Consider the following 16,422-nt stretch of genomic DNA (forward strand, 5'->3'; position numbering starts at 1 on the left):
AACACACGCGGAACTTTGCTTTACCCGAGAAGAGAGAATTGTTCACTCGCGCACACGCTCACTCCGTTTGAATAACGCGCGCGAACCTTTATCTTAACCCGAAAAGAGAATTGTTCACTCGCGCACACGCTCACTCCGTTTGAATAACGCGCGCGAACCTTATTGTTCACAATACGTTTGTTAGCACCGACCACGTTTTCCACGAATTAAAACGTTCGATATGCCTTAAGCAGGGAACTTGCCTCCTTGCACTGAAAACACTTCTTGCGTATTCGAACGACTGATGATCGATCACAAGCAAAAAGATACCGTACCGACCGCGTTTCCACAGATTGAAAACGTTCGATGTACGTGTATAGGGAACTTGCTCACCTACACTTGAAACATACAACTTTGAATTCAATGTTCACTAACACTTGAACAATGTATTGTTCAACAAGCGTCCAAAAGACTGAGGCTTGACCGTCAGAAACAATAACTGGCACCGACCACGTTTCCACGTATTGAAAACGTTCGATATGCTTTGTACAGGAACTTGCAAACCTGCACTGGTAATTTCTTGTGAATTCGAACGGCAGCGGTTCGACGACACACAATAATGTATCGCACCGACCACGTTTCCACAGATTGAAAACGCTCGATGTGCGTGTGTAGGTAACTTGCGCACCTACACTGGAACAAACGATACCACCAACGACGTTCCACGAATTGGAAGTCAGGTACTCGGTTTGTGGGGACACTTGCACTCCCGCACTGAAGCTACACAACACTTCTCACCGAAAACGTTCTACACTTTGAACGCTCGATGCACCAAATGTTGCGTATCTGGACTTCACAATTAAGCCACTTGTGAAGTGCACGATCTAACGCATGCGTATGCTCAAGTATGAGCCTGTCCGAACGCGCACAGCTATTTTACACGCACACTGAATGTCCTAGTGTCCAACTCACACTGTGACACTCGCGCGAACAATACACTGCCGTTATGCACACTTCCTCAATCTCTCTACGAGTATCGAAACAGCAAACGCACAATACACTGCCACTAATGCACCCGTGTGCAACGAATTGTCGTTATCTCGATAGCCAATTCTATCCGGTTCTACGAAGGACCATAATGTTTTAGTTAGTGAATTTCTCAACTGGTAGAGAGAGGAACGTCTGTACTGATTGAACGCTTGCGCTAGACTCCTTCTTTATTCCTTGTTTCCTTCATTCGTCCCCTCAATACAATTCCCAAGCAGCAAATTCAAGTGACAGAAGGTCATATGTTTATACCGTACAAATTCATTACTCAACAGTACCCAAATAGCCAGAATTGCTTAAGCAGCTCATTTTGGCACGCTAAAGATCGCTGCTCTAATTCGCCTTTTGCAGTAGATAAACAGCATCAAAGTTCTATGTGGGTCTTTCAAACAGCGCTGTTCTTTCCCGCGATCTTTAGCAAACTTGCCCCTACGTTGTGATATTATTTTTGATTCATTTGCCGTAAAAGGAAAGAATTGATCGTACAGTTCACGTGTGTTTTTATTGAGTATTGAATTGCGACTGATCGCTGAGCGCCGCGCGCCCAGCATCAAGCAGCGCGTGCAAACATACGCACACACTCACGCCAAAAATTCCCATTCCTCCACACTTCTCCTCACCAGCACATCACACCGTATGCGGTACCAAACATACCGGCCCCCTTGAACAACTAAGTTTTCAAAATTCTCGTGAACACTCTAACAAACATATCTTAGACGACGGTCTCTTCATTACCCCAGAGGCAGTTTTTAAGGTAACAACACGCACAATCCCATCCTGCCCAGGGTGTACTTCCACGATCCGAGCCAAGGGCCAACGAGCGGATGGGAGATGTTCATCCTTGATAATGACGATGTCTCCGATAGATACTTGTTGTTCTGGTGGATTACGTCGCTGTTGCTGAGCAAGCTCATGAAGATACTCTGTACGCCAGCGCTGCCAGAAATGTTGAGCGTACTTCTGCAACCGCTGATACTGGTCGAGTCGATTGGTCGGGACATCCCGTATGTCAGTTTCTGGAGGTGGACGCATCATTCCCTTGATGAGAAAATGACTCGGTGTTAAAGCTGACAAATCGTTAGGGTCATTCGAAAGCGGCGTCAATGGACGAGAATTCATGCAGCCTTCGATTTTGATCAGCACTGTTGCCAGATCCTCATAAGATAGTAGCGAGACACCTAACTGCCTGACCAAAAGCTTCTTGGCCACCTTCACGGCGGCTTCCCAAAGCCCACCGAAGTTTGGTGCACGAGGTGGAATAAGGTGCCATTCAATTCCTTCTTCTGCTAGGTAGTTATTGATTTGACGGTTTTGAGCTTCGTCATGCAGCATCTGGTAGACTTGGTGAAGTGCGTTCTTTGCGCCGACGAAATTTGTACCATTATCCGAATAGATATGGTTCGGCTTGTTTCGTCGGAAGATGAAACGGTCTAAAGCCTTCAGGAACCCTGATGTACTTAGGTCACTCACAAGCTCTAAATGCACTGCTTTGGTGCTCATGCATACAAAAATGCATAGGTACGCCTTTTGAGGAGCTGCTTTGCGATGAATAGGCTTCAGCATTATCGGCCCACAGTAATCCACACCTGTACAGACAAATGCTTCGTTTGCAGTGACTCGAGAAAGCGGTAGCTGTCCCATCGGTTGCTGAATTGGAACAGGATTGGCTCGGTTGCAGCGATAACATGCTCGGATGGTAGATCGAACCGCTCTCCTGCCATTCAATGGCCAAAACTCCTCGCGAATGGCTGAAAGTGTTGATGTGATGCCACCATGCATCACTTTCTCATGTTGCTGCCTCAACAGCAATTGGGTAAATGGATGATACCCAGGAATGACGATCGGATGCTTCACACAGAATGGCACATCGGCATGTCCAAGTCTGCCACCAACACGTATGACACCATCCTTGTCAATGAATGGATGGAGTAGCTTGAGTGGGGATCTACCAGCAAGCTTTTGTTTCTTACGCAGTTGTCGTAGTTCATCGGGAAATACTTGTCGCTGTACCATCTTTACTAAAACGATTTTAGCATTTTGAATCTCATCCACAGAGAGATTGATCGTTTCGCGTTGTTCTTTACCACGCGCAATGTGGCAAAATCGCATGCAATATGCAGTTACATGAACCAACGTTCTGAATGAGGAGTATCGTAGGAGCAGTGGGTCGGGCTCGACTACTTGGGCAGTTAACACAACGTTACCCTTTCTTTCCAGCTCATCATCAGTGAAGTGCTGTTGTCCATACGATTTGCTGGGCCAGCACGAGCTATCGTTCATCAGCCAATCTGGTCCATGCATCCACATGTTGCTTTCCAAAAGCAATTCCGCAGAAACACCTCTGGATAGCATGTCGGCAGGGTTCTCGATCCCTGGCACATGATGCCAAATGCATCCATTGGTAGCAGCTTGTATCTCTCCTACTCGGTTTGCGATGAAAGTTTTCCACGTTCTAGGTGGTGCTGCAAGCCATTGCAGCGTGATGGTTGAATCGGACCACATATGTGTTTCGTTTACTGCCATGTCAATGGCTGATATTAGTTTCTGCTGTAATCTGGCAGCTAGCAAGGCTGCGCATAGTTCCAGTCTAGGGATGGTAAGCGGTTTGAGAGGAGCCACTCTCGATTTAGAAGCTAGCAGCGTTACTTGGGTTGTGCCGTCGATGCTTTGCGATCTCAGGTAGGCACACGCACCATAAGCTGCTTCTGATGCGTCTGCAAAACAATGCAGCTCTACATAGTTATAGTTGGGTGTCAAAGCAAATCTCGGGATCTTGAAATGAGCTAGCATGGGGAGCTGTTCGCAAAACTCTTCCCATTTGTCACACAATTGCCGCGGCAATTCGTCATCCCAACCGAGTTTGTTTGCCCAAAGTTCCTGTAAGAGGATTTTTGCTTGCACGATGATAGGCGATAGCAAGCCAAGCGGATCGTACAGCTGGGCAATCGTAGATAGCACTGTACGTTTCGTGCAGGGTCGTACATCAGGGATAGCAATCGTGAAACGGAATACATCGTTTGGTGGTTCCCAACATATGCCAAGCGTCTTGACATTTGCGGCTGCTTCGAATTCATGGGATGCTGTTGTTCCAAGCAGATCAGGTGTCAACCCATCAAGCACACTCAACTCGTTTGAGCACCATTTTCGGAACCTGAAACCTCCCTTACTCATGAGACTGGTCAGTTCGTCACGAAGTTGAATTGCTTGCTCAATGCTTTCTGCGCCGGAGATCAGATCGTCCACGTACAAGTTCTTCTTTACGGCTTCAGTTGCCAAAGGATAAGGAGCGCCTTCATCCTCAGCTAGTTGAAGTAGCGTACGTGTTGCTAGGAATGACGATGGAGCCAGACCATACGTCACCGTTGCCAACTCAAAAGTTTGCACAACTTCTGTTTCCTGAAAGCGCCAAAAAATACGTTGTAAACGTCGGTCATCGGGATGCATACTCACCTGGCGATACATTTTCTCGATGTCGGCGATCACCGCCACCTTATACTTGCGGAATCGCACGACGAGAGACAGCAGCTCATCTTGCACGACTGGTCCTACATGCAAGACATCGTTTAGAGAATGCCCCGTGACGCTCTTCGCCGAGCCGTCGAAAACCACACGCACCTTGGTCGTCGTGCTGGACTCTTTCACCACCGGATGATGCGGCAAGTAGTGAACTGCAGCCATGCTGTCCTCTTCAACCGGCACAGGAAACATGTGACCCAGCGTCACGTATTCTCGCATGAAGTCATCGTACTGCTGCTTCAGATGCTTGTCTTTAGCCAGCCTCTGTTCCAACAACCGAAAGCGCTTCTGGGCTGCAGCCTTCGAATCGCCAAGCATCTGAGCGTAGTCGTGGTGTTTCGGCATGCGAACGACGTATCTGCCGGTGTCATCTCGATTCGTCGTCTGCTTGAAGTACTGCTCGCAATGTTGTTCAACAGGAGACAATGATGTTATAGCAAGCTCTTCGACCTTCCAAAATCGCTCCAGCTGTTCTTGTAGTTTGTCGGTTGCCTCCATCATGTGACAACTAATTGTTGTTTGCGATTGCGATTCATGAAAGGTCGGTGTATCTCCTGCTACGAGCCAGCCAAACACCGTGTCGATGAGAACGTTTCGCTGGTTTGGCAAATGCACTTGTCCACCACGCAGCAACGAATAGAAATATGCTGCACCGATGATCATATCCACGCGCCGCGCGGTCCCGAAATCTGGATCGGCCAGAACGTAGTTCGAAGGAACGCCGACGGCAGCAGTAGAAAACGACGTTGACGGAATGTTCTGCGTTACTTTCTTCAACACAAGGAAATTCATTGCTTGTCGGTAGTGGTAGATCCGAGATCGCACTTCTGTACATACTATGTGCTTTGCATTGGTGGTAGTGCTGTCCACACCAGCAATTGAAACGCTAGCGGGCTTTCGTGGTAGTCGTAAAAGCTGACAAAGATGTTCACTGATCGCGTTCGGCTGCGATCCGTTGTCCAGCAATGCTCGCGCTAAGTGTTCTTTTCCGTATGCATCGACAACAACCAATACCACTGTAGAGAGTATAGCGTTAACGGCGGATTTCTTCGACGATGCCAACGCCATTGTTGAAGAGCTAGAAGTTTCACCCACTAATACACTGCTGTTTTCTTCGTGAGCATGAAGTAGTGTGTGGTGACGCTGAGAGCACTGCTGGCAATTGTATTTGGACGCACACGCATGGGCCAAATGTCCTGCTTTCAAGCAATTTCTGCACAGCCTTTTCTCACTCACCACTCTCATGCGTTCTTGTGTATTAGTGCCTTTGAACACATTGCACGACGCTATACTGTGCCCGTTCTTTTTGCACATCACACACACTGGTACGTTGTTGGTATGAGTTGTAGCTGCATGCAACGATACTTTTGTCTTTATTGGTTTTTTGGGAACTGCACTACACTTCTCTATTGCCAGTGTTTCCAACACTCTTACACGTTTTTCCAAAAACGCCATCATGTCCGTAAATGTAGGATCTTCATCGGCATGGGCTTCTTCCCACACACGGAGTGTTTCATCATCCAGCTTATCTGCCATCAACTCGATGAGAATTGAACTGAACGATTTCACGGGTTCTTTCAATTGTTCTAGGATTTTGACATGCCGTCGAAAATCGGCAACCAAACGGTCGAATATGCTTCTTACGCAAAATGATTGGGTTGGAATAACGTTTGACGATCGTACTCCATGCCAAATCATAATTCTCACTTGTAACCGAAATGGATTGTATTAAATTCGCAGCTTCTTCTTTGAGTGAAGCTCGAAGGTAGTGGAATTTTTCGATTGCCGTTATGTCCGTCGATGAGTGTATGAGTGAGACGTATGTGTCGTGGAACGTTAACCACGCATCGAAATTTCCTGCGAACTCTGGCAGTGCGATCAATGGGAGCTTCACTCTTGAAGAAGAAGATGAAGCAGCATTTGCAGCAACAGACACAATTTCAGCGACTGCCGGAATGGGCAACATACTACGCAATTGCGCCTTTGCGTACAAATACGTTTCCTCCATTTCTGCTCTAATACGCGCATTAGTTGCAACGCCTTCCTCGGAGATTTCCAAATCTTCGATGTCTTTTTGCACTGTTTCAAAAGATTCCCAAATCTTTTCCAAACGATCGAGTCGCGTCGACACTTGATTTTGTTGTTCACTTGTGAACGTTTTTACGAACTCTTTCACACGATTGATGGAGTCCATGTATTGGTGCCGCTTGAGCTCCTTGTACCGCAACTTGTCCTGCTTCGACATTTTGCAAAAGGCTCACACACACAAACACTAACACAGATCGAGTGCCGCAGCACTGCTTTATGAACAAACGCTTCTGTACGCCGGTTTTCACAAAAACCGAAGGATTTATCAAAATCCTGGTCACGGCACCAAAATGTTCTTTCCCGCGATCTTTAGCAAACTTGCCCCTACGTTGTGATATTATTTTTGATTCATTTGCCGTAAAAGGAAAGAATTGATCGTACAGTTCACGTGTGTTTTTATTGAGTATTGAATTGCGACTGATCGCTGAGCGCCGCGCGCCCAGCATCAAGCAGCGCGTGCAAACATACGCACACACTCACGCCAAAAATTCCCATTCCTCCACACTTCTCCTCACCAGCACATCACACCGTATGCGGTACCAAACATACCGGCCCCCTTGAACAACTAAGTTTTCAAAATTCTCGTGAACACTCTAACAAACATATCTTAGACGACGGTCTCTTCATTACCCCAGAGGCAGTTTTTAAGGTAACAACACGCACAATCCCATCCTGCCCAGGGTGTACTTCCACGATCCGAGCCAAGGGCCAACGAGCGGATGGGAGATGTTCATCCTTGATAATGACGATGTCTCCGATAGATACTTGTTGTTCTGGTGGATTACGTCGCTGTTGCTGAGCAAGCTCATGAAGATACTCTGTACGCCAGCGCTGCCAGAAATGTTGAGCGTACTTCTGCAACCGCTGATACTGGTCGAGTCGATTGGTCGGGACATCCCGTATGTCAGTTTCTGGAGGTGGACGCATCATTCCCTTGATGAGAAAATGACTCGGTGTTAAAGCTGACAAATCGTTAGGGTCATTCGAAAGCGGCGTCAATGGACGAGAATTCATGCAGCCTTCGATTTTGATCAGCACTGTTGCCAGATCCTCATAAGATAGTAGCGAGACACCTAACTGCCTGACCAAAAGCTTCTTGGCCACCTTCACGGCGGCTTCCCAAAGCCCACCGAAGTTTGGTGCACGAGGTGGAATAAGGTGCCATTCAATTCCTTCTTCTGCTAGGTAGTTATTGATTTGACGGTTTTGAGCTTCGTCATGCAGCATCTGGTAGACTTGGTGAAGTGCGTTCTTTGCGCCGACGAAATTTGTACCATTATCCGAATAGATATGGTTCGGCTTGTTTCGTCGGAAGATGAAACGGTCTAAAGCCTTCAGGAACCCTGATGTACTTAGGTCACTCACAAGCTCTAAATGCACTGCTTTGGTGCTCATGCATACAAAAATGCATAGGTACGCCTTTTGAGGAGCTGCTTTGCGATGAATAGGCTTCAGCATTATCGGCCCACAGTAATCCACACCTGTACAGACAAATGCTTCGTTTGCAGTGACTCGAGAAAGCGGTAGCTGTCCCATCGGTTGCTGAATTGGAACAGGATTGGCTCGGTTGCAGCGATAACATGCTCGGATGGTAGATCGAACCGCTCTCCTGCCATTCAATGGCCAAAACTCCTCGCGAATGGCTGAAAGTGTTGATGTGATGCCACCATGCATCACTTTCTCATGTTGCTGCCTCAACAGCAATTGGGTAAATGGATGATACCCAGGAATGACGATCGGATGCTTCACACAGAATGGCACATCGGCATGTCCAAGTCTGCCACCAACACGTATGACACCATCCTTGTCAATGAATGGATGGAGTAGCTTGAGTGGGGATCCACCAGCAAGCTTTTGTTTCTTACGCAGTTGTCGTAGTTCATCGGGAAATACTTGTCGCTGTACCATCTTTACTAAAACGATTTTAGCATTTTGAATCTCATCCACAGAGAGATTGATCGTTTCGCGTTGTTCTTTACCACGCGCAATGTGGCAAAATCGCATGCAATATGCAGTTACATGAACCAACGTTCTGAATGAGGAGTATCGTAGGAGCAGTGGGTCGGGCTCGACTACTTGGGCAGTTAACACAACGTTACCCTTTCTTTCCAGCTCATCATCAGTGAAGTGCTGTTGTCCATACGATTTGCTGGGCCAGCACGAGCTATCGTTCATCAGCCAATCTGGTCCATGCATCCACATGTTGCTTTCCAAAAGCAATTCCGCAGAAACACCTCTGGATAGCATGTCGGCAGGGTTCTCGATCCCTGGCACATGATGCCAAATGCATCCATTGGTAGCAGCTTGTATCTCTCCTACTCGGTTTGCGATGAAAGTTTTCCACGTTCTAGGTGGTGCTGCAAGCCATTGCAGCGTGATGGTTGAATCGGACCACATATGTGTTTCGTTTACTGCCATGTCAATGGCTGATATTAGTTTCTGCTGTAATCTGGCAGCTAGCAAGGCTGCGCATAGTTCCAGTCTAGGGATGGTAAGCGGTTTGAGAGGAGCCACTCTCGATTTAGAAGCTAGCAGCGTTACTTGGGTTGTGCCGTCGATGCTTTGCGATCTCAGGTAGGCACACGCACCATAAGCTGCTTCTGATGCGTCTGCAAAACAATGCAGCTCTACATAGTTATAGTTGGGTGTCAAAGCAAATCTCGGGATCTTGAAATGAGCTAGCATGGGGAGCTGTTCGCAAAACTCTTCCCATTTGTCACACAATTGCCGCGGCAATTCGTCATCCCAACCGAGTTTGTTTGCCCAAAGTTCCTGTAAGAGGATTTTTGCTTGCACGATGATAGGCGATAGCAAGCCAAGCGGATCGTACAGCTGGGCAATCGTAGATAGCACTGTACGTTTCGTGCAGGGTCGTACATCAGGGATAGCAATCGTGAAACGGAATACATCGTTTGGTGGTTCCCAACATATGCCAAGCGTCTTGACATTTGCGGCTGCTTCGAATTCATGGGATGCTGTTGTTCCAAGCAGATCAGGTGTCAACCCATCAAGCACACTCAACTCGTTTGAGCACCATTTTCGGAACCTGAAACCTCCCTTACTCATGAGACTGGTCAGTTCGTCACGAAGTTGAATTGCTTGCTCAATGCTTTCTGCGCCGGAGATCAGATCGTCCACGTACAAGTTCTTCTTTACGGCTTCAGTTGCCAAAGGATAAGGAGCGCCTTCATCCTCAGCTAGTTGAAGTAGCGTACGTGTTGCTAGGAATGACGATGGAGCCAGACCATACGTCACCGTTGCCAACTCAAAAGTTTGCACAACTTCTGTTTCCTGAAAGCGCCAAAAAATACGTTGTAAACGTCGGTCATCGGGATGCATACTCACCTGGCGATACATTTTCTCGATGTCGGCGATCACCGCCACCTTATACTTGCGGAATCGCACGACGAGAGACAGCAGCTCATCTTGCACGACTGGTCCTACATGCAAGACATCGTTTAGAGAATGCCCCGTGACGCTCTTCGCCGAGCCGTCGAAAACCACACGCACCTTGGTCGTCGTGCTGGACTCTTTCACCACCGGATGATGCGGCAAGTAGTGAACTGCAGCCATGCTGTCCTCTTCAACCGGCACAGGAAACATGTGACCCAGCGTCACGTATTCTCGCATGAAGTCATCGTACTGCTGCTTCAGATGCTTGTCTTTAGCCAGCCTCTGTTCCAACAACCGAAAGCGCTTCTGGGCTGCAGCCTTCGAATCGCCAAGCATCTGAGCGTAGTCGTGGTGTTTCGGCATGCGAACGACGTATCTGCCGGTGTCATCTCGATTCGTCGTCTGCTTGAAGTACTGCTCGCAATGTTGTTCAACAGGAGACAATGATGTTATAGCAAGCTCTTCGACCTTCCAAAATCGCTCCAGCTGTTCTTGTAGTTTGTCGGTTGCCTCCATCATGTGACAACTAATTGTTGTTTGCGATTGCGATTCATGAAAGGTCGGTGTATCTCCTGCTACGAGCCAGCCAAACACCGTGTCGATGAGAACGTTTCGCTGGTTTGGCAAATGCACTTGTCCACCACGCAGCAACGAATAGAAATATGCTGCACCGATGATCATATCCACGCGCCGCGCGGTCCCGAAATCTGGATCGGCCAGAACGTAGTTCGAAGGAACGCCGACGGCAGCAGTAGAAAACGACGTTGACGGAATGTTCTGCGTTACTTTCTTCAACACAAGGAAATTCATTGCTTGTCGGTAGTGGTAGATCCGAGATCGCACTTCTGTACATACTATGTGCTTTGCATTGGTGGTAGTGCTGTCCACACCAGCAATTGAAACGCTAGCGGGCTTTCGTGGTAGTCGTAAAAGCTGACAAAGATGTTCACTGATCGCGTTCGGCTGCGATCCGTTGTCCAGCAATGCTCGCGCTAAGTGTTCTTTTCCGTATGCATCGACAACAACCAATACCACTGTAGAGAGTATAGCGTTAACGGCGGATTTCTTCGACGATGCCAACGCCATTGTTGAAGAGCTAGAAGTTTCACCCACTAATACACTGCTGTTTTCTTCGTGAGCATGAAGTAGTGTGTGGTGACGCTGAGAGCACTGCTGGCAATTGTATTTGGACGCACACGCATGGGCCAAATGTCCTGCTTTCAAGCAATTTCTGCACAGCCTTTTCTCACTCACCACTCTCATGCGTTCTTGTGTATTAGTGCCTTTGAACACATTGCACGACGCTATACTGTGCCCGTTCTTTTTGCACATCACACACACTGGTACGTTGTTGGTATGAGTTGTAGCTGCATGCAACGATACTTTTGTCTTTATTGGTTTTTTGGGAACTGCACTACACTTCTCTATTGCCAGTGTTTCCAACACTCTTACACGTTTTTCCAAAAACGCCATCATGTCCGTAAATGTAGGATCTTCATCGGCATGGGCTTCTTCCCACACACGGAGTGTTTCATCATCCAGCTTATCTGCCATCAACTCGATGAGAATTGAACTGAACGATTTCACGGGTTCTTTCAATTGTTCTAGGATTTTGACATGCCGTCGAAAATCGGCAACCAAACGGTTGAGCGCCACTGCTCCCGTTTCTTTCATCTTAGGAAGCGATATGAGCGATCGAATATGCTTCTTACGCAAAATGATTGGGTTGGAATAACGTTTGACGATCGTACTCCATGCCAAATCATAATTCTCACTTGTAACCGAAATGGATTGTATTAAATTCGCAGCTTCTTCTTTGAGTGAAGCTCGAAGGTAGTGGAATTTTTCGATTGCCGTTATGTCCGTCGATGAGTGTATGAGTGAGACGTATGTGTCGTGGAACGTTAACCACGCATCGAAATTTCCTGCGAACTCTGGCAGTGCGATCAATGGGAGCTTCACTCTTGAAGAAGAAGATGAAGCAGCATTTGCAGCAACAGACACAATTTCAGCGACTGCCGGAATGGGCAACATACTACGCAATTGCGCCTTTGCGTACAAATACGTTTCCTCCATTTCTGCTCTAATACGCGCATTAGTTGCAACGCCTTCCTCGGAGATTTCCAAATCTTCGATGTCTTTTTGCACTGTTTCAAAAGATTCCCAAATCTTTTCCAAACGATCGAGTCGCGTCGACACTTGATTTTGTTGTTCACTTGTGAACGTTTTTACGAACTCTTTCACACGATTGATGGAGTCCATGTATTGGTGCCGCTTGAGCTCCTTGTACCGCAACTTGTCCTGCTTCGACATTTTGCAAAAGGCTCACACACACAAACACTAACACAGATCGAGTGCCGCAGCACTGCTTTATGAACAAACGCTTCTGTACGCCGGTTTTCACAAAAACCGAAGGATTTATCAAAATCCTGGTCACGGCACCAAAATGTTCTTTCCCGCGATCTTTAGCAAACTTGCCCCTACGTTGTGATATTATTTTTGATTCATTTGCCGTAAAAGGAAAGAATTGATCGTACAGTTCACGTGTGTTTTTATTGAGTATTGAATTGCGACTGATCGCTGAGCGCCGCGCGCCCAGCATCAAGCAGCGCGTGCAAACATACGCACACACTCACGCCAAAAATTCCCATTCCTCCACACTTCTCCTCACCAGCACATCACACCGTATGCGGTACCAAACAAGCGCCTAAGCAGCTTCCTTATGCCACGATGCCAGGGATTATTTTTCTTTGTGTTTTATTTTCAAGCAAGCGTCATCGATGAAATAAACAACAAGATTTTTTTCGTTTAAACACATATGTATATTTTTAAATCTTTTGTATTGATTAATTACAGAAAATTTTACACAATTTACTGATAATTCACTATCACTTCACTCAATATTCATTCTTCAATTAACGAATCTAACTTGTGCAGCAGCAATGAGATTATTGTCGGCGTCCGTCTTTGAAACTTTGACAAGAGCCATCTCGTACCGATGTCATGCATTAAAAAGCTATAAAGTTCCACCAAGTTCGGTACGCTTTCTTAAAAAGCCTTCAAGTTCCACCATGAACCCTACACATAGTGCTAATCAGCCGCAAAGTTCCAAAGAGTACCATGTGCCTGTTAAAAAGCTCCATAGTTCCGCAAAGTACCGTCTATCTCTTAATCAGCCACAAAGTATGACATCGGACCGATTTTTCGTTAAACAGCCCTAAATCAGCTAGTAAGTACGAGCTGGCTATTTGGGTAAACTTCCTGTCAAAAGATTATAGGGTTTTATGGCTGAAATTCAGTTTACGCCAAAGTTTACGCTTTGTGTAACGTTTGTATGATGAGAAAATCTATGATTTTCGGTAGGAAAAATGAAAAATCGGTAGGTTTAGGGTGGTCAGTTGTGAATCGGTAGGTTTACATACAAAAAATCGGTAGGAATATAGATAAATTGATATTTCTGGTCACTCTGCTGAGAGCAACCTCTCTCAGTTTATAGAAGTACTTAAACAACTTACACATTTCATTCGCCAGAAGAAACTGAGAAAAGATAACTATTGGAGCCTTACAACAGCAAAATATGATGATTCCAACGACCTGTCGGTATTGGCGTTAGGCAGCGGTAATCGCTGATGCGGGCTTGCGTGCGTTTTCTGAAAATGTATCCGCAGGACTGTGACAGTTTGCATCCAGTCAGTATGCGTCAGAATAAAACAATTTTGATTTTTCCACACGCACGCCCTCACGCCCGCAGTAGCGATTGCCACTACCTTAGGAATCAGTGAGAGAGTAAAAGAGATGGGAATAAGAAAGAATAGTTGTAAGAAAATAGGATAAAAAGACTCGCAAGATAAGCCTGAGAGTTTATATCAAACGAACGAACGAAACGAACGTATAGATTTTGTACTGGCCAACCTAGTGGTACAACCCTGTCCATTCATGAGCGACGAATGTTCTACGAACGAGCTCCCCGATATGGCCCCGACGGTATATTGGCGATGGGTAAAGTAGCCAAAAATTCTGTAGTTGACTCCGATCCGACTCCGATAGTTTCGGTAATAACTCCGGAAGGTAGGTCCGCCCAGCATTATCCAGAGAGGTTCGTGTAGGAGTTGAGAGGCGTAGAGCAGGAATTAAATATCCAAGCGTCGCGGAAAGGTCAGAAAATAGGAGACGGGAGGAAACAGTATTACCTAACGGGCAGCGCATAGAAATTTGAAATAAGGCGAAAGACGGAGAGAGAGAGAGAGAGAGACCAAACAAAAGGAAAGAGTCCGAGAGAGAAGCGAGCGAAAACAAAAAAGCGCGGAATCTGACAGGAGGAGTTCAGGCAGTCTTGTGATTAATTGCGTAGAGGAAAGATCGGCAAGTGCAAACGAAAAAAATAAAATTGTAAAAATGAGCGAAAATCACGACAGTTCGGAATCGTCCCAAATGGCCCGGAGTCATCCGAAGTCTTTAAGAGTCGTCAGGAGTTGTTCGAAGTCGTCCGGAGTCGTTCGGAGTCGTCGGAGTTGTCGGTGTCGTTCGGAGTCGTTCAGAGTCTTCCGGAATTTGATGGAGTTTAAGTCATCCGGAGTAGGCCTTCGACACAAAGGTCTGTATACGGGGTGCGCAAAGTCAAAAAAACACAACGAAATGAAATGCTTGATCACAAGCACCATTGCACCGGACTGTTCCTGTTGACTCCGATCGATTCTAGACGACTTCGAATGACTTCGACTTCAAACAACTCTGGACGACTACGAACGACTAAGAAAGATTTCGGACGACTTCGGATGACTCCGGTTGACTCCGACTCCACGCGGAACTAGTGGTTCGGAATTTGCTGGCGTTGGAATCGAACTAAGAAAAGCCTTTGTCGGATTGGAGTCGTGGGTGCGCTCCAAAGAGCACATCACTACGGTATACCATTTATAGGAAGCATACATCATAAAAAATATTAATACGCCTAAATGTAGGTAATGCTCTGTCAAAAGGTGAGCATTGCAGTACAATAGGCTGTTGTACATTTCGTGATCCACGTATTGGCTGGTATCATAGAACCCGTTCGTAGCGGGAACGTAGGGCGCTCACAAGAAATTCTAGGGATGGCAACACATTTCTTGAGCCCGGTCCTACAACACCGCGGTGAATAACAGTTGCAACCATCTAGTACGTTAGGTAAATGAGTGTCGAGACGTACGCCGCCGCTAAGAACGGATTAAATAATCAGCCGAACCGGCGAACTCGTTCGTTCCTGGGAACGTTCGTCCCGACGCTCATTTTCGCTCATTTCATAGCCCTCTAGATCAAAAATTAGAAAACCGTATAGATTTTGTACTGGCCAACCTAGTGGTACAACTCTGTCCACTCATGAGCGACGAATGTTTCTCGTCAAACGAGTTCGCCGATACGGCTGATTATTAGCCATTGGCTGGTATTATGGAATCCGTTCATAGCGGGAACGTACGGCGCTCACATGAAATTCTAGGGATGGCGACACATTTCTTGAGCCCGGCCCTACAACGCCGTGGTGAATAACTGTAGCAACCATCTAGTACTTTAGGAAAATGAGTGTCGGGACGTACGCCACCGCTACGAACGGATTCAATAATACCAGCCATTATAATTATGCAAAATCAACAATGTAGACCAAATATTTTAAAAGTAGTAATATAAAGTATTCTCTAACATTTTTATAACCAACCTAAGTGCACCAATTATTACCACACCAATCTAAGTGCGATTTATTTTTGCTCAACGATCTGTTGATACCTCTTTTAACTTTGCCTAAAATAAAATAGTCAAAAATACGATGAAATCCCGTCCCATTTGGCCGGAACCCACATTATCGGCACGCATTTCGCCGATTGGCCAGGAAAGCGTCGGTATGAACACATTATTATTGTCTGATGGGTGATATTCTTCGTTTTTAGGGACACGGAATAGCTTTCATTTTACCCCGGTTCTGCTTTCCGGGATCATCATGATACACGTGATCTGTTTCCACAAAAAGGGACGGTTCAAAATTGTTCATTAAAATCACCGGTTAGTATTTAACAATATTTTTCGAGGTATTTTTTTTGAGGTATGTGAAAACAATCGCTAATTAAAAACTGTAAATGTCAAATTTACCCTGAACAAACTGTCAACTTTAAGAGGCCTTTTTTACCTTGACTTTCAGACTAGCTTGAGCGACATCCATGCAAGTGGTATGCATCGTTGCATTCTTCTGAAAACAGCAGACAATTGTGGGCGAGCTGATATTCCGGTTTTTTGGAGGCGTAAGATGAGCGGCTCCCAAGTAATATGAAGAGGAAGGGGAAGCATTCGAAATTAGATTAACGCACTGTCAATACGATATGGTGAAATATGTTTAAATCTTATCCTTGTTTTGAGGTTCATTCTTCAACCCAATCC

The 16,422-nt window shown here is 46.3% G+C and overlaps 2 protein-coding genes across 2 annotated transcripts; both read right to left on the reverse strand.

The window, feature by feature from the left end:
* Window positions 1-1,576: 1,576 nt before the first annotated feature.
* LOC121590094 lies at window positions 1,577-7,036 on the reverse strand. Its single transcript, XM_041909483.1, has 2 exons — window positions 4,642-7,036; window positions 1,577-4,422 (listed from the first exon to the last, which is right to left on the reverse strand). Exons 1-2 carry the CDS (start codon window positions 6,238-6,240, stop codon window positions 1,705-1,707), a joined length of 4,317 nt encoding a protein of 1,438 aa, XP_041765417.1. The 5' UTR covers window positions 6,241-7,036; the 3' UTR covers window positions 1,577-1,704.
* Window positions 7,037-7,075: 39 nt separating this feature from the next.
* LOC121590074 lies at window positions 7,076-12,585 on the reverse strand. The gene is made up of 2 exons (XM_041909449.1): window positions 10,141-12,585; window positions 7,076-9,921 (listed from the first exon to the last, which is right to left on the reverse strand). Exons 1-2 carry the CDS (start codon window positions 12,334-12,336, stop codon window positions 7,204-7,206), a joined length of 4,914 nt encoding a protein of 1,637 aa, XP_041765383.1. The 5' UTR covers window positions 12,337-12,585; the 3' UTR covers window positions 7,076-7,203.
* Between the last annotated feature and the right edge of the window lie 3,837 nt (window positions 12,586-16,422).

This window comes from Anopheles merus, chromosome 2R (genome assembly GCF_017562075.2).
Source record: "Anopheles merus strain MAF chromosome 2R, AmerM5.1, whole genome shotgun sequence".
Taxonomy (NCBI): domain Eukaryota; kingdom Metazoa; phylum Arthropoda; class Insecta; order Diptera; family Culicidae; genus Anopheles; species Anopheles merus.